At 40.2% G+C, this 23,187-nt stretch overlaps 1 protein-coding gene across 4 annotated transcripts in view; it reads left to right on the forward strand.

The window, feature by feature from the left end:
• Positions 1 to 23,187, forward strand: part of ANO6 (anoctamin 6) — a 186,222-nt gene that overhangs the window by 105,783 nt on the left and 57,252 nt on the right. For all 4 annotated transcript variants that reach the window (XM_026502052.4, XM_026502051.4, XM_026502053.4 and 1 more), the window contains 5 exons: positions 9,660 to 9,725; positions 10,871 to 11,158; positions 11,385 to 11,498; positions 13,517 to 13,632; positions 20,046 to 20,180. In XM_026502052.4, coding sequence (XP_026357837.2) covers positions 9,660 to 9,725; positions 10,871 to 11,158; positions 11,385 to 11,498; positions 13,517 to 13,632; positions 20,046 to 20,180 — 719 coding nt within the window. The remainder of the gene's footprint in view (positions 1 to 9,659; positions 9,726 to 10,870; positions 11,159 to 11,384; positions 11,499 to 13,516; positions 13,633 to 20,045; positions 20,181 to 23,187) is intronic.

Genomic DNA, 23,187 nt, shown 5'->3' on the forward strand with positions numbered 1-23,187 from the left:
TTATATTTTTTAGTAAACTTTTATAACAGTGTCCATGAAGATCTTGTACTTTTTTTTTTTTTTTTTTAGTTTCAGGTGTGCAGTTTAGTGATTCAAGACTTAAAATACCCAGTGCTCAGCACAAGTGTGCTCCTTAGTCCCCATCACCCATTCATCCATCCTTCCACCCACCTCCCCTTTGGCAACCATCACTTTGTTCTCTATGGTTGAGAGTCTTTTTCATGGTTTCTCTCTTTTTTTCCCTATGATCATTGTTTTGTTTCTTTTTTCTTTTTCCAAAGATTTATTTATTAGACAGAGACAGCCAGTGAGAGAGGAAAAACAAGCAGGGGGAGTGGGAGAGGAAGAAGCAGGCTCCTAGTGGAGGAGCCTGATGTGGGGCTCGATCCCAGAAGGCCAGGATCACACCCTGAGCTGAAGGCAGACGCTCAACGACTGCGCCACCCAGGCGCCCCCATCGTTTTGTTTCTTAAACTCCACATATGAGTGAAATCATATGGTATTTGTCTTTCTCTGGTCTTGTACATTTTTATTAACTATTCTTATTTTAAAATTTTGTTGATATTTTCAGAAGCATTTTAAACTGTGGTTTGCGGTTTATTGTATATTAAAAAATTTCATTGATTTTCATAAGTTCTACCTAGAAACCTTGATAAACTCTTTTTAGTTCTAATAGTTTCCAATGCATCTTTTAAATTTTCTCAAAAAAAGACCATTTATCTATGAATGATGAGAGCTTTGCTCTGCCTTTGCTATTTTTATACTTCTTTCCTTTTCTTGTTGAAGTGCAATGGCTAAGACCTTTTGAATAAAAACAGTAACGCATAGTAGTCACCAGTATAGTGTTCCTGATTTTATTGGGAATGTTTCTAAAATTTCCCCAAAATATCACACTTGCTATAAGATTTTGGTAGTTTTCTTTAAAAAAGCTTAAGGAGTCCCCTTCTAGTCCTGGATTGCTAAGAGTTTTATGATAACTGGGTTTTAAATTTTATCAAATGCTTTTTTTTTTTTAATATCTGTTGAGGGATCACATGGCTTGACTTCTCATTAAGTCTTACGTGTATTACATGTATGGTTATTTGTGGGTAGTAGACGGTAATTAACAGTATGGATAACTCAAAAATAATTTATTATTGACTTCAGCTTGCAACATATAATTTTCCTAATCATTAGCTCCCTACGTATGCTAATGCTACCTTAACATAGTCTATTTATTTATTTAATTTATAATTCATTAAAAAGTATTTGAGGCCACTTACAGAAATAACATCAAGAGTAAAAGTAGTTAAATGAGAAACACAGAGTGACAGATGTAAAGTCCAGGAAAATAAAACGAAGCCATGTGTCAGAGTAATAAACAAAATGATTTTTTACGAACCATAGGTCCTGTTCAGGAGTTAGCATTCAGCTGTAAATTTGCTTCTGAGTTTCCTAGTAGCCAGAGAAAATGGGAAATGTTATTAATATGTTCTAAAGTTTTAACACAATAAAAACTAAACTGTCCAAAAGAAATGTAATGTTCTGAGGATCTCCCAGAAAGAAATGTATTCCCTGGAGCCTCATAAAGGAGAAGACATGATTGAATAGACTGAACATTGGCATATCTTCTCCAACTTGAAGAAATAAAAGGATGGCAGAAGGGGATTATAAAGCATCAGAACAGCATAAAATATTTCCTGGAAATGACATGTTCACCACAGGTAGTCCATGAATTGGAAACTTGAGGCTTATATTAGGATAGGTTAAGAAGAAATGATGGTAACCAGCATTGGCTGGTTTTACCTTCCCAGATAACTTTTGGTAGGTGTCCTCTCTTCTGTTTTAAGGGGCAAAATCCAGTCTAACTTCAGTTTGCTAGCATTTTAGACTAAGGCAAAGAGAATCTTTATATTTTTATCTCCCTTCTTTACACCCTACTTGCTTATACTAAGATTGTAGGTTAAAAGGAATAAAGTAAATTAGAATCAGCAGTTTCAAATTACAGCTACAAAATGTGTTGCTGGTATAAGCATGTTTGGTTTTATTTTTGAGTACTCAGCACAAGAGCAATGAACCCAAATCTTGTTTCTTATTCCTTGAGTGGAAAGTGTCCTTGGGCCCAATCCTTAAAACAGACAAAAAGGTCAGTGAAATCCTAAAAAAGTAAAACATGATTATTCTATTTTGTCTCACAAAGATCTGGAGAACAGAAAATCCTTTCCTTTCTCTGATTGGTCCTTCTGAGGTCTGGCCTTAGGTTTGAATGAAGAAGCTGTCATTTGCCCTGGGGGTCCCAAACAGTCACCTGTATCTCACTTTTTAAAGGGTACAAGATTAGGAAAAATCAACTATACTACATTTTCGTAAGGAATAGGCTTGAAAGGGATAAATAATCACAAAAGAGTAACTGCTGTGTGCGTAGAGAAGATACGTCTTAACAGTTATTTCTTAACTTTGATAAGAGGCATCTGCTTTACTGCTTGAAAGGAGATTGTTCAGGCAGCATCCTATACCTACGGAGTCAGAATCTGAGTCAGCATCTCCAGGAGTGGGGCCAAGAAAACTACTTTAAGCAAGTGCTCCAAGTTGTTTGTATAAGTAAGTAAGTTTGGAAAACATTGCACTAAAATGTTTATAGTGGTTATCTCAGCAGTGAGTTTAAGTTGCTTTTTCTCCCCTCCTCAGAAAATTTCTGTTTTCTAAGTTACCCATGGAGAGCATTTATTTCTTTTGCAATTATACCTAAAATGTTAATTGAAAAGGGAAATTCAGTGGATTTCAGCTAATAGTCACTTCCATTCCATGCTTGTCATTTAGAATGCTCATCTTTTTTCCATCCCCTAGAGAACACATATTACCTACTTGAGTGAATTCCTCATCAGATCGGTCCACTAACATTAAAGGTTTTATCACCAACATGTGAATTTAAATTAAGTCCCAGTTAAATTATTCATTCCACTTACTGAACCTTTTTGAGCACATGATATATGACTAATAAATAGTACTTAGAGTAGACAGTAATTTTTTGTACAAATTAAGTACCTTTAACTTATTCCTCATTCATCTTTGTAGGCTTAACAAAGATTGGCAAGTTGAAAAATACACTGACAATACCATCAGTACTTTGCCTAACAAAGCTGTAAGAATACTTGAAATTAATCTATGCATATACTTCATTAATCCCAACCGATTTGTGCTTTATTATCATTACAGTGTGTTCAGTAATTTTACTTCATAGGCATTACAATCCTTGGTTTTTTTATCCTGCAAAAGCTGGGTGACATAAAGAAAATGGTAGATTGGTGTTTACAATCAGTATTATTGCTGTCTAATTCACAAGCCAGTCCTCCGCACAATGACTTTATTAAGCCAAATGAGATGTGCAATCTAAGGTGCTTAGGGGCAGAAAGCTTCCTTAGTTATGCTGGTCTGTCCTTTGTGATTTTGATTGCTTTTATTCTTTATTTCTCTGACAGCTGTATTAACCTCTCAAAAGAGGTAAGAGTAAAATTTCAGTGTCTCGGGTGGGATAGGTACTCTTACCCTTTTTTACTTTGAACCCCCAGCACCATTCTCCACCAACAGTAATAGAATCACACCCATCTTTTTCACGATGTACACAGGTCCTCAATAATTACAGTCATTTTGGATTTACTAGAACTAGGTTAAAAAAAAAAAAAAATCCAGGTTGCATTGCCAATGAATTTGTTCCTCTAGAGACAGAAGAATTTACAGCACAACCTAAGGTATGACTGGGAGTTTTTCAGAGCCAAAGAGCCTCATTTGGTTATTTTGTGCTGCTAAATACAGACCATAGACTATAGAACATAGTGTAGGTTCATAAGTGTGAAGTTTTCCAATAAGGCACATAGATGATTTTTAGTTAAAAAAGTGTGTGACTTCATATTCATTTTTTCAACAAATATTTATTGAACAATGGCTATGTCAGTCAATATGCAAGATTAATTTTCTTTCATTTTTAACATGGAAGACAGCTCTACCCTAATTTTTTTAAATGTCAAGAACACTGTTACTTATCTAAGTATAAATTCTACAAGGAAGTGAAGATAATGATTTCATATTAAACAGATTGAAGCAATCTTTTCTTAAGTAATCAGTCTTTTCCTGATCTGTGCTTGTTTGACAAATACAGCACATATGCTAATTTACTTTAGCTACCTGACAAACCAAGAAAACTGGTTTGATCAATTTTTAAAATATTCCACTAGTTCTTTGTGAATTGCCTTGCCAAAGGAAAATAACAAGAACTGTCTTATTAAAGTAACTCCAAGGTGATAGATTAACATGTTTAAGCAAATAAAAATGTCCTATCCTTGATTCAGCTGTTTAAGTATTTATAGTGAGTGGTAAAATAGAGGGCATTATACACCAGCTCCAAGGTCTACCAATTATCTTGAGAGAAATCAGGTAAATATCTCAGGAGTTCTTTATAAAGAACTAGATAAGAACTAAAATAGGATAAATGAGTACAACCTTTCTGGAGGGCAGTATGGCAGTACATATTAAAGAACTTAAAATTGCATATGCTCTTTGATTTAACAATTCTGCTTCTGAGACTTTATCCTGAGGAAATGATAATGGTTGCACAAAGACTGTTCTACAAGGATTTTTATAATAGTGAAAATTAGGAGCAACCTAAATATCCCACAAGTTGAGATTTGTTAAATAAATTATAGTACATCTCTCTGAGAGACTATTACCAAGCCATTAAAATGAGATGGAAGAAAAGTATTTCTAAGGTTTTCTGCATCTTTGATACTCACATGTGCTATACACTCCTGTCAGTGACCTCCCTTATGATACACAGAAATGAGGGAAGAGTGAGGAGATATAAAGATGTGTTCACAACCTTCAGAGAGTGAGGAGGATACACACACACGCTCTCTCTGTCTCACACAGATATATACATTTATCAGATATCAAAGAAGGTAGTCTGAGTATCAGGATGACCGAGTGGTATAGAAGAGTCAAGAAGAGGGAGAGCTGAGTAACTCAGCAGTAAGATCCATTTCTTGGAGTTCCAGTAAAACAGTGTCATTGGTGTCCCACTGAAGGATTAGGGGGTCACTGGCCGCACAGTATGGAGGCCAAGTGGGTTGGGGTTGCCTATTTTTGTTCAGATATCTGGCATTAAAAAAGAAGAGGTGAGCCTCTAAGTTAGCCTGTAGGGGAGAGAGGGCTTTGTTTTTGTTTGTTTTGTTGTTTGTTTGGGGTTTTTTTAAGGAGTACGGGAAGTTGAGCATGTTTGAATGCAGAAAAAGAGGATATGGTAATGACTAACATGTCCCTATGGCTTATTATGTGTAAAACATGATACTGTGGACTTTTATACCCATGATCACATTTAATCCCTGAAAGAAACCTCTCAAGATGAAGCTATTTCTTGTCCTGTTTTTGAAATGAAGCCACTGGTGCTTGTACGATTTAAGTTATTTGCCCAACGTCACAGAATCTGGATTTGAGTTTTGACTCTGAATCTAACTATTATGCCATTATTTTCCAAAAGGAAAACCCAGACTGAAAGAGCTGAAGGGGCTATTTGGTAGACTAAAATCTGAAAGGAGACAGTCCCATGAAGGCTCTAAAGAGTTGTAGCCTCAATTTAGGAATTCCATAGAGAAGGAGCTGTGTGTTACTTACACTGTTGAGCATGTCACAGTCATGGTGATGCAGCTGATACAACCAGGAGTAGTTTGTGTTTCGTGTGTTAGGTGACAGAACTGCCCTCCTGTGGGGTGGGTTCATTTGCAACTCTCTCAGCCATCCCGCTTTGTCATCTAGTAATTCAGACTCCAGGGTGTCTGGAAATCACTTCATGCTCTGGACGCCCCTGAGCTATCTGGTCTAGTACACTCCAGAATTAAACTCTCTCTCTCCTTCTCTGGCATATCCTGTAATACTCATAAGTAAAAGTTCATGGGACATTTTGCAGGGCTCAGGAAAGGGGAGCTTCGTTGCTACACTTAGTAATTTGTATTCCTCAATCCTACATAACAGGCAGCCATCGGTCCACTATCCACTCCATTCATTCATTCATGCATCAGACATTCATTGCATGTTTATTCTATTATAGGTCTAAGTGCGGAGGATATCAAGAGTAAAAGACCTCTCTAGAGGCAAGGATGATAATTGAAGAGTAGGTAGGGCCATGGAAGGATTTAGTATTGTTAAGGATGGGAAACATTTTAAGTGTTTGTTGGCTGGGAGTAAGAGTAATGAAGAGGAAAGAATAGAGAAAAAGAGAAGGTATTGCCGAAGCAAGCTCAAGAAGAGATATGAAAAGGATGTAGTCTTCTGACCCCAAGAAAAGAGATGGTATCTAGCTGTTGATAGGTAGGTAAATAGAGACCTGCAGGAGTTCACATGAGTGTCTGCCATTTTCTGTGCAAGGAAGGAAGCAAGGTCTCTTGCAGAGTGTGCTGGTCTGGAGTTGGGTGTGGAGTGCAAGGAGCTCCTTGAAAGTTTGGAACAGCTCCCTGGTGGATGAGTAGGGTCCAGAAAGAAGACGGCTGTGTATCATAGTGGACCCAACTGTAGTAGTAACCATGAATTTGTAATAAGGCCAGTTAACATAGTTACGTGATTTCTTTCTGCCAGCACTTAGTTATTAAAATAGCCACTTAGCCACTAGAGAAGTTCCTCTTTTGACTGATTCTCCTGCTCTTCTAACTAGAAAGACATTTGTCTATAAGAGTGAATGTCCTTGGGCCTGAGCCTTCACATCCTAACTGAAATTATTCCTGACTGACTTCGAAAGGATACAGAAGACCCAGTCATGGATCCTGCTCAGGAGACAGTCTGGGTTGCCCCTTGTACAGACTCAGGATGAGTCATCTGCCCTGAAGGAGATGAAGGCGGAGTGTCTCGTGTACTCAGCACCCACTCCCTCCACTGCACGGTGATGGAGGTTATAGGCTAACAACTCTTTCCTAGTTCATGGTTACTGAACCAGTCAGGATTCTTGCTGGCAAGTAACAGAAATGAGCTCTAACTTAAGCAGACAAAGAGTTTATCAGAAGAGTGTCAGGGAGCTCACAGGTTCTCCTAAAGGACTGGACAAATAAGTCTGGAAACCAGGCAGCTAGGAGCAGTGCCCCAAATCCCACTGCAGAGCCACTGTGGGAGAGAAAGCATGGTGCTGCCCAGAGCCATAACCTCTACTTCTGCTATCTGCCATAACCTCTACTTCTGCTATCTCGGAAACTGGCATTCGCTCTCCCAACCACTCTCAAATGAGTTCTGCTTGGCCCAGCTTCTTCGTGTCACTAGCTTCTGAGTGAGAGTCTGGAGTGGTTGGTCTGATTGACAAGCCCAAGCTCATGTGCAAATAGCTGAACTTCGCGGGAGACCAGGAAGGAGAATGAATGTGTTTTTCTCTTCTGTAGTGTAGGGCTCTGGGGAGAGCTGAAATGTCAGGTGGCCATAAAGAACAGCAAATGCCTGTTCCACTCTCATGAAACACATGAGTAAATGTTTTAGTCCTTCTGTATCAGAAGAAGGTCTTAGGTCACTGGATGCTGAGTTTCTCTGTAGTCCCCCCCCCCAGCAAACTATTTTAAATTATTTGAATTTTCGATGCTTTGAAGGATGCTCTTAGGAATGTTTGTAGAAGGAGTTAATAAGCATTTGTTGAGTATAGGCTTTCAACAAGCACGTGTTGGGCATATGCTCTGTGCCAAGCACCATGTTGAACATTGTTCACAGGATCAAAAATGATTTTTTATTTTGTTACTTGTTTATTTTTTGTTTATGGGGGGGCAGGGGGAGAGGGAGGGAGAGAATCTTAAGCAGGCTTCAGGCCCAGTACAGAGCCAACGTGGGGTCCATCTCACAGGCCTGAGATCATGACCTGAGCCAGACGCTTAACCTACTGAGTCACCCAGGCACCCCTCAAAAATGCTTTGAAGCAGTAGGAAAGAAAGAAGCCATCAGGCACGAGAACTGGACTACCATGCAAGAATCAAAATGCAGGTTAGGATCTAGAGTGAAGAAATACTACCTGGACAGAAGCAGGAGTCTGAAGCCGCTGCCCAAGCTGAGGCTGGGGCTGCGGCAGGTCTGGCTGCTTTCTGATGTTTAGGGGAGCTGTAGCACTTGCCGATTTTTCTCTAAGTGACTACTGCATGCTCAAATTGTAACAAGCAATTAAATGTATTACATTTGTGAAGCTCTTAGACAGCCTCTGGCATGTTGTAAGTACTGTACCACATGATTTATTACATAAATAAAAATTAAAGCAATAGTCTGTTTCTGGTACTTCCACAAAATATGTTAGGGATTCCACTTGGACTCAAATTTAGCCAAATACTAGGTGTATTTTTTCACCTTTTGACCTCTCGCCTTTTTCATACAGCACTATCTGCTTTCTATTTATTAGCTGCTTTCCAGGTTCTAGGCATTTTGATAGCACTGCAGCTCAGCCCCTCCTCTGCCCCTTGACAATCAGCGAATTATGAGTGGCGCTCCCTGGGCAAAGTGGTCGTGACTGCTGGATCCCCTGGATTACCTGAGCCGTGATCCACTAATTCCTTTATCTTATTAACTGCTGAAGTTAAAAAAAAATTTTTTTTTGGTCCAGCTTTTTTGGTTGTCTTCAGTGGGAGAGTTGGTCCAATTAACCTTCTGTGATGACTAGGAATGGCAATTCTAGTTTATGTGCTTTATGTGGTTTAAATCGTACAATCCTCATGAGAACCTCAAAAGGAAATTAGTGAGGGTTTCTCCATTCTCTAGAGGAGGAAAATGAGGCACAGAGAGTTTGTTTCCTGCCAAGGGTCAAAGAGCTGGTAAGTGATGGGACCAGAATTTGAACACAGGCAGTCTGGTTTTAGAGTTTGTATGCTTAACCCCTGTCTTCACTCGTTTCTGTGCTTTCATGAAGCAGTATAGCTGTTTCATCACCAAAAGCATTCTTTTAAAAGGTTAGTAAGTTTCTACTTTTACATGCTTTCCTTACAACTTAGGACCCAGCTTGACATAAGCCTAGCCAGGTAGAATTTAATATCAATAAATACAGTACATTCTGCCTCTTTTCAAGTGGCCATGTGGCACGGACAGATCGATTATCAATCAATTATTTTCCTGTTTTTGTAGATTTAGATGTTTATATCTTCATGGACATTTTAATCTTGCAGAGAGAAACATTCTTTTGAATTTTGCCAAAATTGTTTGTTGTTTGTCGAATTTATTCAGGGCATGTAGAGTTGAAATATACATATCCAAAATTTGTATGTCTGATTGTCTAGAATGCCAGATCTGGGCTTTCACTCTGGTCAATGACATCAATGAATGGGACTCAGCTCCATTTGTAAGCCAAACCACTTAAAAGTTAAAAAAAAAAAAAGGTTTTGGAAGTGTGCCAAAGCCAGAGACTTTTATGCATCCCGAATGGCCAGAAACCCATGGGGACAACCAAGGCCTTCCAGAGTGCTAAGTGAATGCAAGTACAGTCCATTGCATTTCGTCAGGAATCCAGCACACCCAGAAATCACCAACAGCCAGAGGAGCACCTTTCTTGCTTATGTGCCATTTTGAGCAGATCTGTCTCTTCATCAGATTCAAACTGGTTTGGTCTGGTTTTGTTTTTCTTAAAAAAGACTTTTTCTGTCCTTGGCAAAACTACAGGGTCTAACATATTTTCCAATTTCTTTTGACAGAGAAAAAGGCGAGCATATGAATCTAACCTCATGTGTGACGGCCTGCATTTAGAAGCAACAAGATCGGTAGGTGTTGGACCCTTTCCAGCCCGGGCTAACCGTTGATCTTGGGAAGCTGCATGTCATTTGGAGTGCTGGAGTGGCATTTGAAACTTGTAGCTCTAAGGATGCCCTAGTTGTAGGCTGGGAGGGGAATCCATGAAAATCTGCATTTATAGGATGTATGTTTGTTTCTGATCGAAGTCAGCATACCTTTTTTAATAGCCAAAAAATGTAATACTGAATGCATGTATAAATGATTGCTTTCTTCTTTTAAGAGCTTTTTAAAAAGATTTCTTATTTTACAACCAATAGCTTACAAAAAAATAGAGAATATAAGAATAACAAAAATAAAAATCTCCTATATTCTAATTATGCATAAATAACCTTGTGGTCCTTCTAAACTTTTTTATTCCTCAAAATATATGCACTTTTCCCTTTCAGAAAGGGGGATTATTATTTCACAGTTTTATAATTTGCTTTTCTTTCCGTTAATATGTAGTAGATGCATTTTTATATCGACATCTTCTAATGGACATATAACATGACATTTAACAGATATATAATACATTAAAGAGTCCTGTTCTGGGTTAGAAATTTTAAAATTATCATTAAGATAACACCTCATTGAATATTCTAGTGTTTTTATTTTTAGTTGCCGATTTGGATGGAGTGATGGGCAAATTAACAAGTTTGCCTTTCTTTGTTTAAAATAATAATAATTTTATGAAAGGAGTATGAAAAGGAGTTTAATTACTTGCTCAATAATTTGAGCCAAGAGAGGGCGCCTGGGTGGCTCACCTGGTTAAGCATCTGCCTGCAGCTCAGGTCATGATCCCAGGGTCCTGGTATCAAGTTCTGCATTGGGCTCCTAGCTCAGTGGGGAGCCTGCTTCTCCCTCGCCCTCTGCCTGCCACTCCACCTGCTTGTGTGCTCTCTCTCTGTCAAAAAAATAAATAAAATCTTTAAAAAATAATAATAATTTAAGCCAAGAAATTATCTTTAAGGCAAAAATGTCTGATGGCGTGCAAGTCTGTTTTTATTTTATCTTCATTTTTACCAGTGTCCTGAGTTTTAACTACCAGCAACGTAAGAAAAATCTATATGTGTTTTAAAATTATGAGAACAATTGGTTTGGTTTCCTGGTTTGTGTTTTTATTCTTCCATTGTAGATTTTGGATGATAAACTTGTATTTGTAAAAGTACATGCCCCATGGGAGGTGTTATGCACGTATGCTGAGATAATGCATATCAAATTGCCTCTGAAACCCAATGATCTGAAAACCCGGTCCTCAGCCTTCGGTAATTTCAGCTGGTTTACCAAAGTCCTCCAAGTGGATGAAAGTATCATCAAGCCAGAGCAGGAGTTTTTCACTGCCCCATTTGAGAAGAACCGGATGAATGATTTTTATATTCAGGATAGAGATACTTTCTTCAATCCAGCAACCAGAAGCCGCATTGTAAGTCTAAACCAAATTTAGTTGCTGTCTTAGAGTAATTTGGAACCTGCTGTTTGAATAATTAGTGGTGTGGCTTGGTTGGTTTAGTTTCGTTTTTAAAAGCTGCCCTCCATTCTGCGCCCCCGCCCCCCACCCCGGAAAGAAAACAGGTTCCTAGTAATAGTAAACAATGGTTGGTTCGTGACACAGTATAATGCACACATTTCTATTTTGGAATTTTTTTTAGGTTTACTTCATCCTCTCTCGGGTCATGTATCAAGTAAGAGACAATGTTAAAAAGTTTGGAATTAACAGACTTGTCAGCTCTGGGATCTACAAAGCAGCTTTCCCTCTCCATGATGTAAGTCAAATGGCAAAAATGAAATACTCTAGTGTGAAGAGAGAGGGGGTAATCTTCTTAACCTTGAGTTTCTTCTTCCATACAATGAAGATGCCTACTGCAAGATTATAAGCTCATTTAGGGCAGGAACCAGGTTGTTCGGTTCACTGTTGAATCTCGGGCATAGAGAAGGCCGTCAGTTTGAATGAGTTAATAAATGGATGATTGAAGCAGTAGCCCCCCGCCCCCATAATTCATGTGTAAAGCAGTGCACATTAGCAGTTAAGAGCACGGGCTCTGGGGCTTGCTTTCCCATTTTGTAGCTGGATGACCTTGTAAAAGTCATTTAGCTTCTCTGTTCCTCAATTTCCTCATCAGTAAAGTGGGGATAATAATCATACTTACCTCATAGAGTTATGTCATAGAGTTATGAGGATTAATTAATCCATGTCAAATGTTATGACCATCCCTGGCATATAGGAAGGAGAATATAAGCCTTAGCTATCTTCATAATTACTGACAGATGTTATTATCAACCAGAAAAGTATTGGTTCTTTTTCAGCAAAACACATGTTGGATCTTCTCACTTACCATTTTCTGTAACACAGGCTTTTTCCCCCTGAAATATCATTTTCTTAGTGTGTCCTGGAATATCACAAGGCTTTTAAAAAAGGCATCTGTCAGGGTTCTCGTCATGATGGCAATACTGCAGAGTGTTGACATTTTTTAAGGACTCCGTTCTGAGATGACAGCAGCTCCTCAAATTCAAGAGCACTTCTCTAGCCGATAACATCTCTCATGAAATGAAAATTTTAAAATGTGACTGCTTCAGACCCTTAATGATTCCATAAATGCAGGGATATTATATCTAATCTCTTTAAATAAATTCTGTCATTGAAATAAATTAAATACTATATTATAGTGTGCTATCGCTTTGTTACATTCACTATCAATTTATCGGAATCTCTGAGACCAAGAAAGCCAAGACTGAGATTGATCATTGCTACTGCGTAGTACACATACTTGTGGACGACGACATTATTGAAACGTACTGTATACGATAATAATCTAGGGCACTAAAGAGCTACTTGATGCACATGTGTAAATAGCAGAGAGCTGGGTGGAGAAGCAGGTTGGTGAAGAGACCCAATAGGGCAGCCCCTGTGTTTTATAGTTGTGCCCAGCAAAATTAGTGATTATAGCCTGACCCAAACTTTGGGGACACGTGCAAATAGCTGTTATGAATATTAATCTGGGATGCCAAAGTTCAATAGTATTCAGTTGGCATCTACCCAAGCCCAGTTCTTTTCCACTAAAGCCTCTTTCAATTGCAACAATCCCATATCCAGGCTAACGAATGATCTCCTATGGCATTTGGAAGGGAAGTGAATGGAGGTCAGGTTCTATGTTAAGGCTTACCTGGTGATAATCTGGTTCTAGTACAAGAGGAAGGAAAGTGAGTCAGATGGGAAGAGTGACTGAATTTTAGTAGAGACAGGAAGCTTTGTTTTTTTGAGTAAGGCAAGTGTGTATCATACTCCTTTGTTGTGTATATTCTGCATGTTGTCACAGAGTAACTGTTGAATTGGGGGATAGAGATACCTGGGGTTTAGAATTGACTTCGGTACTAACCAGTTAAATCCCTGGTTCCCCCGGGCGTCCAAGGAGGGCGCTGGATTGTCAGGTGTTCCTGCCTTGTGGCAGCTTTGGCACTCAGACAGCCCAGTTTTTAACTTTTTAGGGCTGGCACACTTGTAGGACGTAAAGCATCTCTGGGGCTCCCACCAGGTACCTGAGGTGTTCTCTAGGATTATAACAACCAAGCATTCCTCCCCACCCACATTTTTAAGTGGCCTAAGCAATTAATAATTTCACCTGTTTAGAATCACTAAAAATTAGATGATCCATCCATCCCTTCCAGCAAATGAGGAGCCCTTATTCAAATACACAGATGCTTATGAAGTATGAGTGCCATATTGAATATACAGATTGGTGAACACCTAGTGATTTTATGCTACTCGTTTGCTTCTGCTTCACAGTGCAACTTCAGCCATAAGTCAGAGGATCTCAGCTGCCCGAGTGAACGGTACCTTCTGTACAGGGAGTGGGCTCATCCACGAAGTATATACAAAAAGCAGCCCTTGGATCTTATCAGGTGAGGTGTTGCAGAGAGCATGCCAGTGGGGGACTCAAGGTTGCTCTCTGACATCGAGGTGACAGTATTCAAAGAGTGTTGCCAATGAGGGAAGCTCACCCAAACCGCCGAGCTTCATTGCCTAGAGTTTTTTATTGAGGCTTCATTATGTAGGCATGACTCACTGAATCATTGCTTATTTGACTCAGTCTCCAGCCCCTTCCTTTCCCAATATCCCATGGCTCAAAGCCCCAACACTCCAGTCACATGGTTGGTCTTCCTGGCATGGCCAGTCCCCATCCTGAGTCATCCCATTAGCAAACTACGGGCCCTCCGTGAGTCACATCATTGGCATAAACTGTTAGGTGGGGTCCCAGGGGTTCTATGTGAGTAACAAAGACACCCTTGGGAAATTCCAAGGGTTTAGAGGTTACCTCCCAAGAATTGGGAATAAAGACCCACCATATTCTCTATTACACAGGAGTAAATGTTTGATTTAGCTTAAATTGTATGGTAAGAGATGCAAGTTTTTACTGCTTGCCTGTATCTGCTGTTAGATACTGTTTCACCATATCTAACAAGTTGTGATGACTAGCTCAGTTTTGTTTTCTGAAAGCACCAAGGCCAGCTGCTCTCCAGAAACTTTGTTGTTTGGACAAGGCTGCTGGAGAGAGAGAGAGACCAAAAATAACTAACAAATAAAAATAAGCAAAGAAGTAAACAAAATTTCTGATTGAAATGAGGAGACACAGTGATGAGATGGGGTAAGGGGAAGGAAGTGAAGAAAGTTACGTTTGAGTAGGCAACATATGAACTAAGAACTGGATAGTGAAAAGGAGCCAGAGTTTTGTGGAATTGGAAGAAGTCATTCTGGGAATAGGGGCAGCTTGCACAATGGCTGAGAGGCACAGGGACATTTGCAAGTGTGAGGAAATATCGAAGACCCGTGCTAATGAGAGAAGAGAATGATGGGACACAGGTAGAAGGGGGGTAGCAAGGGGCGCCTGGGTAGCGCAGTCGTTAGGTGTCTGCCTTCGGCTCAGGGCTTGATCCCGGCGTGCCCGGATCGAGTCCCACATCCGGCTCCTCTGCTAGGAGCCTGTTTCTTCCTCTCCCACTCTCCCTGCTTGTGTTCCCTCTCTCGCTGGCTGTCTATCTCTGTCAAATAAATAAATGAAAAACCTTTAAAAAAAGAAAGAAAGAAAGGGGGGTAGCAGGAACATGGAAAAGAGTTTAGACTGTAAGTGCTACTAAAAGCAGTTGTGATACTTTACTCAAATAATTTTATCTCATTCACATTTTGCAAAGATAATGTGGGGAGTGGATGACAGGGGCCCCAGGAAGCAGGGAGAGCAGGTAGGAGGCTGTCGGAGTGGCCGGCCAGAGGGGAACCCGTAGCAGCACGGTTGGAATGGGTGGTAGAAGGGGAGTCAGCAGGACCTGCTTATGGGTTGAATGTGGAGGGCGAGGCGGGGAGAGTCAGGTTTGCCCCAGGTTGGCCTGGAGCCAAGCGCCTGTTCTTTCTACCATATCTCAGTGCCCATTGACGTGGGAAAACCGCTTGACCTTAAAAGTGGGAGTTTTAAAACACTGAAGTTTTTGTTCTGCTTTGTTTTACATTATATTATGGGAAATTTCAAACATATACAAAAGTAGAGAGTACAGCAAAACTGCCTACGTCCGTCTCCCAGTTCCAAAAATTAAGAACTCCTCGCTAGTCTCATTTCATTTTTCTCTCTGCCTCCTTCCCATCCCTTTCCAGTGGAGCATTTTGAAGAAAACCCCAAATATTATTATATTTCATTAATATTTCATATAGTTCATTGTCTTTTAAATGCAACCTGAATACTTAAAAAAATCATCAAAAAGCCATGCTCAGTTTTTCTTGATTGTCACAAAAACTACTTTTTTTTTTTTTTAACACTTTTTAACAGGGATCCAAAGAAGGTCCAAATGGCGCAACTAATGTATTTCTCAGTTGTCTTCCAATCTATGGGTTTCCCGTTTCTTTCTTGCTTTCCTTGCAACCGTGGAGGGGTTTCTTCATGCTCTTATTTTACTGATTTCATCCTTCCTTGTGCTGGTGTTGAACTTGTTGCTCTTCCTGTGTATTTGGTTTAGTTAATTTGGAAGTTTGATCTGACTGAGGTTCAGCTTTGTACAAGAATAGTTGATATGTGGGGTTTCATACTTCTTCCAGAAGGTACATAGTGTCCTGTTTCTTTGGCATGTGGTGATAACAACCATTACTGATCATTGCTTAGAGTCATTTCCTAAGGGATTTTATTTTGTTATTTCATTTGGTCATACTCTAATTTCTTCATTTTTTAACTGGATTACAATCATAAAGAGGCTCTTTTTGTCTCATTAACTCCGGGTATCCTGCAGGATCAAATTTTAAAAGGGGATGTTTGTACATATGTAAACCTTTGGAGCTGACATTCATGTGAGATTTTCTTTTATGTTAGACCTATAGCATCCGATGGCAGGGTGATGGGTTTGATGGGTTCTTAATCTTTCTTTATGGGGTTGTGGCTTTTGGTTTTGGTTTTTTGGTAAGGAGAACAATTTCCCCACTATTTTCAGTCTATTTCCCCAGGAAAGTGCCTTTTTTTAAACTATTCCCTGTCCCTGGTCCACATGTTCCCTTCCTTGCTCACCACTAGTAACCCTTTGAGCATTTGGGCTGTTAAACCTTCATCTGTGGTTCCCAGGGACTACCAGAAGGGAAATGAGTTCTCTCCCAAAAAGCAAACCAAACAACCCAGAAAAAGCAACCTGGGGGAAAAACTCCCGTTTTTACCCTCAGAGTGAGAAAAGAAATGATGCTATCCACAAGACAAGGACAGGAGTGCTATAAAAAGGATCATTCTAAGGATAAAATGTAACTCTTAAAATTAAAAGTGTAATAGAACAGAAAAACCCTAATCGTAGCATTAGAAAATAAAGTTGAAGAAATTGTACCGAACACAGAGCAAAAATATAGAGATAGGAAATAAAAAGAAGGGGGGAATAAAATTTAGAAGGTCGGTCCAGGCGATGCAATGAACAAATAGTAGGAGTGCTAGGAATGAGAACAGAGATGACGTAGGGAGAAAATCAGAGCAGTATCTGAAGGACCATATTGAAGAACAGTAGAGAGCATGAGGGGGTCACTCACATCAAGCAGTGATGTCAGGAATCAGGAAGACAGCCGAAGGTGATGAGCTGAGAATAGATAGAGCCAGCACATGCAGGCGATACCAAGAACCGATAATCAGCAAAGCCAAGAGATGATGGAAGAACCGAGAACTGACAACCACTAGAACCAGAAGAGGCCTGGAAAGGCTAAAGACTGATGAAACCTCTCTAAAAAGGGAAGACTTCTGCAGCAGACTGTCAGATTCTCCAGATTCGGTCTCTTTCTTGTCTGACCACATTTGGAAGGCAACGGTTCCCAGTTGGTGTCTGAACATAACAGAGACCCTGCCCTGCTTGCACATAGTAAGCACCAAGTGCCGAGAGTTGACCCGGACTGGACTGAGTCCTCATCTCAACTGCACGCTCATGGACTGATTGTGTTTGGTTCATTAATTTCTCACCCTCGTTGTATCTTGTCTGTTGTGTGACTTTGTGTCGTATCTTGTCCTGTGTAACGTGTATGAAGCCAAATCAAATGCGTAGTGAAATGTCACTGAGTTTGGAGTCCCGAACCTGTTACAATTGTGCAAATCTTGCTTTATGAGTAAACAAAGCTGCCATTGTGGAAAGACACAACTTGGGCCTATGCACCTTGATAGCATGCTCGGGACAAGAACTGAATGTGATAGGCCTCCAGATGGAAGGAGCTTACTGAGTGCTCAGCTCAGGACATGAAAATAGAGCCAGCCGGTCACCACAGCCTGACATCAAGTCACGACAACAGGACACCTCAGGACACTAAAGACAAAAAGAAGATGCTGAGAACCTCCAGAAAGAGAAACAGACTCCATTTGAAGGAGCAAGACTCAGGATAACACTGAACTCCCCAACGACAACACTGCAGGTAGAAGAAAAGAGAGCAATAATTTCATATTTCCAAGGGAGGTGATTTCTTACTTTACAATTCCGTAGTGGTCAAGCTGTTAATAAGTGTGAGGAGTTTTCACAATTTAAATGTGCAAGGTAATGAAGGAGGTGCTCCACGAAAGAAGAAAAAAACATGGCTTCAGTAAACAGGGATTCCCAATATGAGAGAGGCACGGAAAGATCCGAGAGGACAGCTTTGTGGCAGGGCTAGAGAATCATTAAACCAGGTTGGAGAAGGTCTGATGGGATTTATTCAAGGGGATGAAATCAGTAGACTACCTCATGTGTTTGAAAGTACTGAGAAATTACATGTTAGGTAGAAGTCTGGGATTGAATTGTTGGTAAGCACACAGAAAACTAAGCAGTGAACCACCGTGACAATTACTAGAACTATCTGACCCCCTACTGAGTATATACTTACAACTTTGATCAAAAAGCTGAATTTCTAGAAATTGGTGTTAAGAATTGGGATGTTTTTGGCGGGAAGAGAATGATCAGAATATCCTGTTTGAGGGGCGCCTGGGTGGCTCAGTCGTTAAGCATCTGCCTTCGGCTCAGGGCGTGATCCCAGAGTCCTGGGATCGAGCCCCACATCAGGCTCCTCCGCTGGGAGCCTGCTTCTTCCTCTCCCACTCCCCCTGCCTGTGTTCCCTCTCGCTGGCTGTCTCTCTCTCTCTGTCAAATAAATAAATAAAATCTTAAAAAAAAAATATCCTATTTGAAGGAATATTATTGTATTATTCCCAGCCTTTCAGCAAAAACTTGGAGGCAGGTTTCTGTCTGAGATTCAAAAATTCTTTCTGATCTTCTTGCCTCCAAAGTACTGTAGATATCTTTGGAAGTAATGAACTCCATGTCATGGTAAGTATCCAAGCAGGGACTGCCTGACTAGCTCTAAATGAAGCAGAGTATTTTTACTATTGGGGAGTTGGACCAGTAACCCCTAACATTCTTTCCAATTTTAAATGTGGCATTTCCAGTGTGGATGGTTGATAAGAACATATTACAGAAAGCCTGAGAGCCAAGACGTTGCAAACCCATTGCCAGGCTTTTCTTTCTCAGGCACTACCCTGAGCCTGTCATTGGCCTGAAGTCTACGACCCAGACAGCAAAGCCCCAATCACGGAAAAATGCAACACTTTGTTCCTCCTGACTCCTGATCGCACGTCTGTGTCAGCACTTACTTATCCCCAGGGATGTGGCCTACAGCCAGGCCTGTGACCTGTGAAGCTGACCACTGGTGCAGCCCAGGGATGTTCCTGTCTGAAGGAGGTCTCCCAGGACTTCAGGTCTTCCTCAGAGCTGAGTCCCCCAGGCTAAGCCCAAGGACCTCAGCCCAGCTCCATACTGAGCTGGAAGTCTCATAGAGGCCTCTAAGGAAGCTAAGAGCTAAGTAAATCTGCAGTTTCTGTGGACCAGTACTGAGCCAGGAGTGAGTCAGTTGAGGGAGGTATCAGCAACAGCAACACTCAGCTAACCGTCATCTCAGTGCGCTGTCCTCATCTCTCAGCTCTTTCTTAGTGCTGAACTGTATCTGTCTCCCTTTCAGGAAGTCTGGCATTGCTTCCCACCCTGCCTCCTTTCTTCCAGCTCTGCCTCTCGGGACCCTTCCACTGATCAGTTTTCAAAAGTAGGAGAAAATGGAAGTGCTAGATATAAAGAATGCAGGGCAGTGGATTCCTCAGTCATGGTCCGTGACCTCTTATCAGTCCTTTTTTTGCATTTGTGATGTATGTTACATTTCCTCCAGGAAGTTCTCTAGATAAGCAAAAGCAGGTAACTTCCTCCAGGAAGTTCTCTAGATAAGCAAAAGCAGGTTCATTGTTTCATTTGTGTTACAAACAGTCTTTTGAAGAATGTATCAGATGTGTTCGTATTTACAAAGCCGGAAGGTGATGGTCTCTATTTGCTTACTATGTAGCATTTTTCTTTCCTTTGCCCCCTTCTGATTGGCTTTGCTTCACCAGGCTCACCTCCTGACCAGTACTTCTGTGATACGTAAAATACTTGTTTCATAGTGGCGTTTGGGGAGTTTATGAAAATGAACATTTTTTTTAAAGATTTTATTTATTTGTTTGACAGAGACACAGCCAGCGAGAGAGGGAACACAAGCAGGGGGAGTGGGAGAGGAAGAAGCAGGCTCCCAGCGGAGCAGGGAGCCTGATGCAGGGCTCGATCACAGGACCCTGGGATCAGGCCCTGAGCCGAAGGCAGACACTTAACGACTGAGCCACCCAGGCGCCCCGAAAATGAACATGTTTTAAGTAGGAATTGAGTAAGAGGTTTAAGCTTAGAGCCTCCAGTATTTAAAATCAGAAATTAATGTTAGGATGAAGCTGCAGAGTGGTTCCGTGTGTCTTCTAAAAACAATTTCTGTCTTTCTTCAGGAAATATTACGGAGAAAAGATTGGCATCTACTTTGCTTGGCTAGGCTACTACACTCAGATGCTCTTTCTGGCAGCGGTAGTCGGCGTGGCTTGCTTTCTCTATGGATACTTTAATCAAAATAACTGTACATGGAGGTAAGTTCTGTTTATTCCTTGTTACCGTGATGAAAAGTTGATTAGGCATAAAATTATTTTCAGGGTCTTAGACTGTTTTAGTAAAAGAAGACTCATCACAGAACACTTACTGCTTTGGATGATATATTCCTTTTGTCCTGAGTATAATAACTAAGTGAAGTGGAAAAAAAAATTTTTTTTAGATAATGCAGCCCAGTTTCTGACAGGAATATTACCCTTAGGAAACACTCCAATTTTTTTAAGACAATACTTTGCAAAAGAAAGGCGGTCTGGAGGGAGGATCGTCCTTGAACTTCTGCTCCCCAGAGGAATGCTTCACTCAGCCCTTCAGATGGGAGCCAAGAGCAGCTCTGATTTCTTCAAGATTTCAAAGGCAAAACTTGAAAAAAAAAATTGGTGTTTTTATGCTTTTAGAAATGACTTTTTAATATATATTAGGAAATAGATGTTTAAAAATTCAAGTAAACAATACTTTTGGTTTTGTTTTACTTTTAAAAAATTAGGCCTTAGAGTGTAACAGAAAAAAAAATAAGTGATAAACAATTAGTTTGTGCTTGATGTTAGCATTAAAAGACCAGCTGCACTGTCTAAAGGGAAAAAGCAGGGATGCCAGAACACTGAATTTCGCCATCACTGTTCTGAATTGTGTTATTCCCCTGCTTTTGGTAGTTTCAACCTTTAGAAGGGAGGCGACCCTGAAGCAGGCAATTTCTTGTGTTCACCTGGCCTCTCTCCAGCTGTGACAGCCAGATCAAAATTTCTGGGCACCAGCAATGAGCTCGCTGATGACCAGATTTTTCTAGCCCCAAGCATATCAGCCTGGCTCCCGAGGCAGGAAGCTTACACCGCAGCTCTGATGTATAAGCATAATTACCCATTCTATTTAACGGAGAATTCTGAGCGTTTTGTACCCATTATGGCTTCTTAGCTAGAAAGCTGCAGATGGTCTTTGAAGTACTCTCCTCTTCGCTGAAAATAAGAGTTCAGGGCCGAAGGCTGAATGTTGATACCTTTTGCCTAAATTTGTCTTTGGCTTCTCCATTGTTTTGTATACTGTTCCAACCCCCCCCCCCCCAAAAAGGGCATCTCAAAAATACACTTTCAAAGTGCAAAAGTAGCATTTTTATAAGGGGCTTGCATTGTGGCTGTTCTCATTACAGGTCATTTTATACAAACACTCTTGACAGTCACAGCACATGTTTGCTACTATTTCACACAGATTAGTTACAGAAATCTGGGGGAGGGTCTTGAGGATATACTCCCTGTGCTCAGAACTATTGGGACTTTAATTACATATATTAAGTATTTTTAAATTATTTAAAATACATGCATTTAAATATTTTCAGTTAAGTTCATTACATGCTGAGTAGATTCACAGGAATAGAAAATGTATTTGAGGTATAAGGGATAATGTTCCCTTACCCGTTTAAGAAAACAGAACGTTACTGTCACCTGGGAAGTGCTTCCCTCAGTTGCATTCCCTCGCTTTCCACTTTGGAAATCAGAACTACACTAAATTTTGATTTTTATCATTCTTTACATATATTATATGTTCTTTGTCACATTTCATTTTGTGTGCTTTTGAAAATATGCGTGTGTAAGTGGAGCATGCGATAGGTATTTTCTTTTCTATAAATCTTATGTTTAAAGCTTATGTCCCCCTTTAAGCATAACAGCTTTATTGAGATATGATGCACATACATAAAGTGCGCCCTTTCGAAGTGTGCTGTTCAGTGGTTTTAAGTAAATTCAGAGTTGTGCAACCATCACCACTGGCTAATTTTAAAACATTTTCATCACCCCAAAAAGAAACTCCATCCCCATTAGCAGTCACTCCCTAACCCCCCCTTCTCTTAGCCCTTGGCAACTACTAATCTACTCTCCGTCTCTGTGGATTTGCTAATTCTGGACGTTTCACAGAAGTGGAACCGTACAGTATGTGGCCTTTTTGTGACTCTTTCACTTAGCATCAGATCTTTTCAAGGTTTATCATGTTGTAGCATGTGTCAGGGCATCATTCCCCTTTGTGGTTTAATAAAATGCCATCGTATAGATAGACCACATTGTTTATCCGTTCAGCCGTGTCAATTTAGGTTGTTTCCACTTTTTGGCTGTTATTACTTATTCTGCTATAGACATTCATGTACGATGTGAACATTGTTTTCAGCTCATTTGAGAATATATCCTCCCCCAAAAATGGAATTGCTGGAATACATGGTAACTCTATGTTTAACATTTTGAGGGGCCACCAGAGTATTTTTCAAAGTGACTGCACTGCACCCCTGTACTTCCACAGTAGCAATTTATGAGGATTCCAATTTCTCCACATCCTCATCAGCACTTGTTATTGCTGGGTTTGCAAGTACTTATGTATTAGTCATCCTGGTGGGTATGAAGTGCTATGGCATCGTGGATTTGTTTGTGTTTCCCTAATGCCTACTGATATTGAGCACCTTTTCATGTGATTGTTTGCCAGTTGTATATCTTCTTTGGAGAAACCTCTGTTCAAATCCTTCGCCTCTCTTAATTGTGTTGTCTTTTTATTGTCTTTTTTATTTTATTTTTATTTTTATATTTTTTAAAGATTTTATTTATTTATTCGACAGAGATAGAGACAGCCAGCGAGAGAGGGAACACAAGCAGGGGGAGTGGGAGAGGAAGAAGCAGGCTCATAGCGGAGGAGCCTGATGTGGGGCTCGATCCCATAACGCCGGGATCACGCCCTGAGCCGAAGGCAGACGCTTAACCGCTGTGCCACCCAGGCGCCCCTTTATTGTCTTTTTTAAACTGTTCTTTATCCTGAATAAAAATCTTTTATCAAATATATTGCAAATATTTTTTCCCATTCTGTGGTTTGCCTTTTCACTTACTTGATGGTCTCCTTTGAAGCACAACGGACTTTAATTTTAATGAAGTCTAGTATACCTAATTTTTTTCTTTTATTGTTTGTTTGTCCTTTTGGTATCATATCTTAGAAAGCATTTTTATCCAAAGTCATAAAGATTTT

The sequence above is a fragment of the Ursus arctos genome, unplaced genomic scaffold (genome assembly GCF_023065955.2).
Source record: "Ursus arctos isolate Adak ecotype North America unplaced genomic scaffold, UrsArc2.0 scaffold_26, whole genome shotgun sequence".
NCBI lineage: Eukaryota > Metazoa > Chordata > Mammalia > Carnivora > Ursidae > Ursus > Ursus arctos.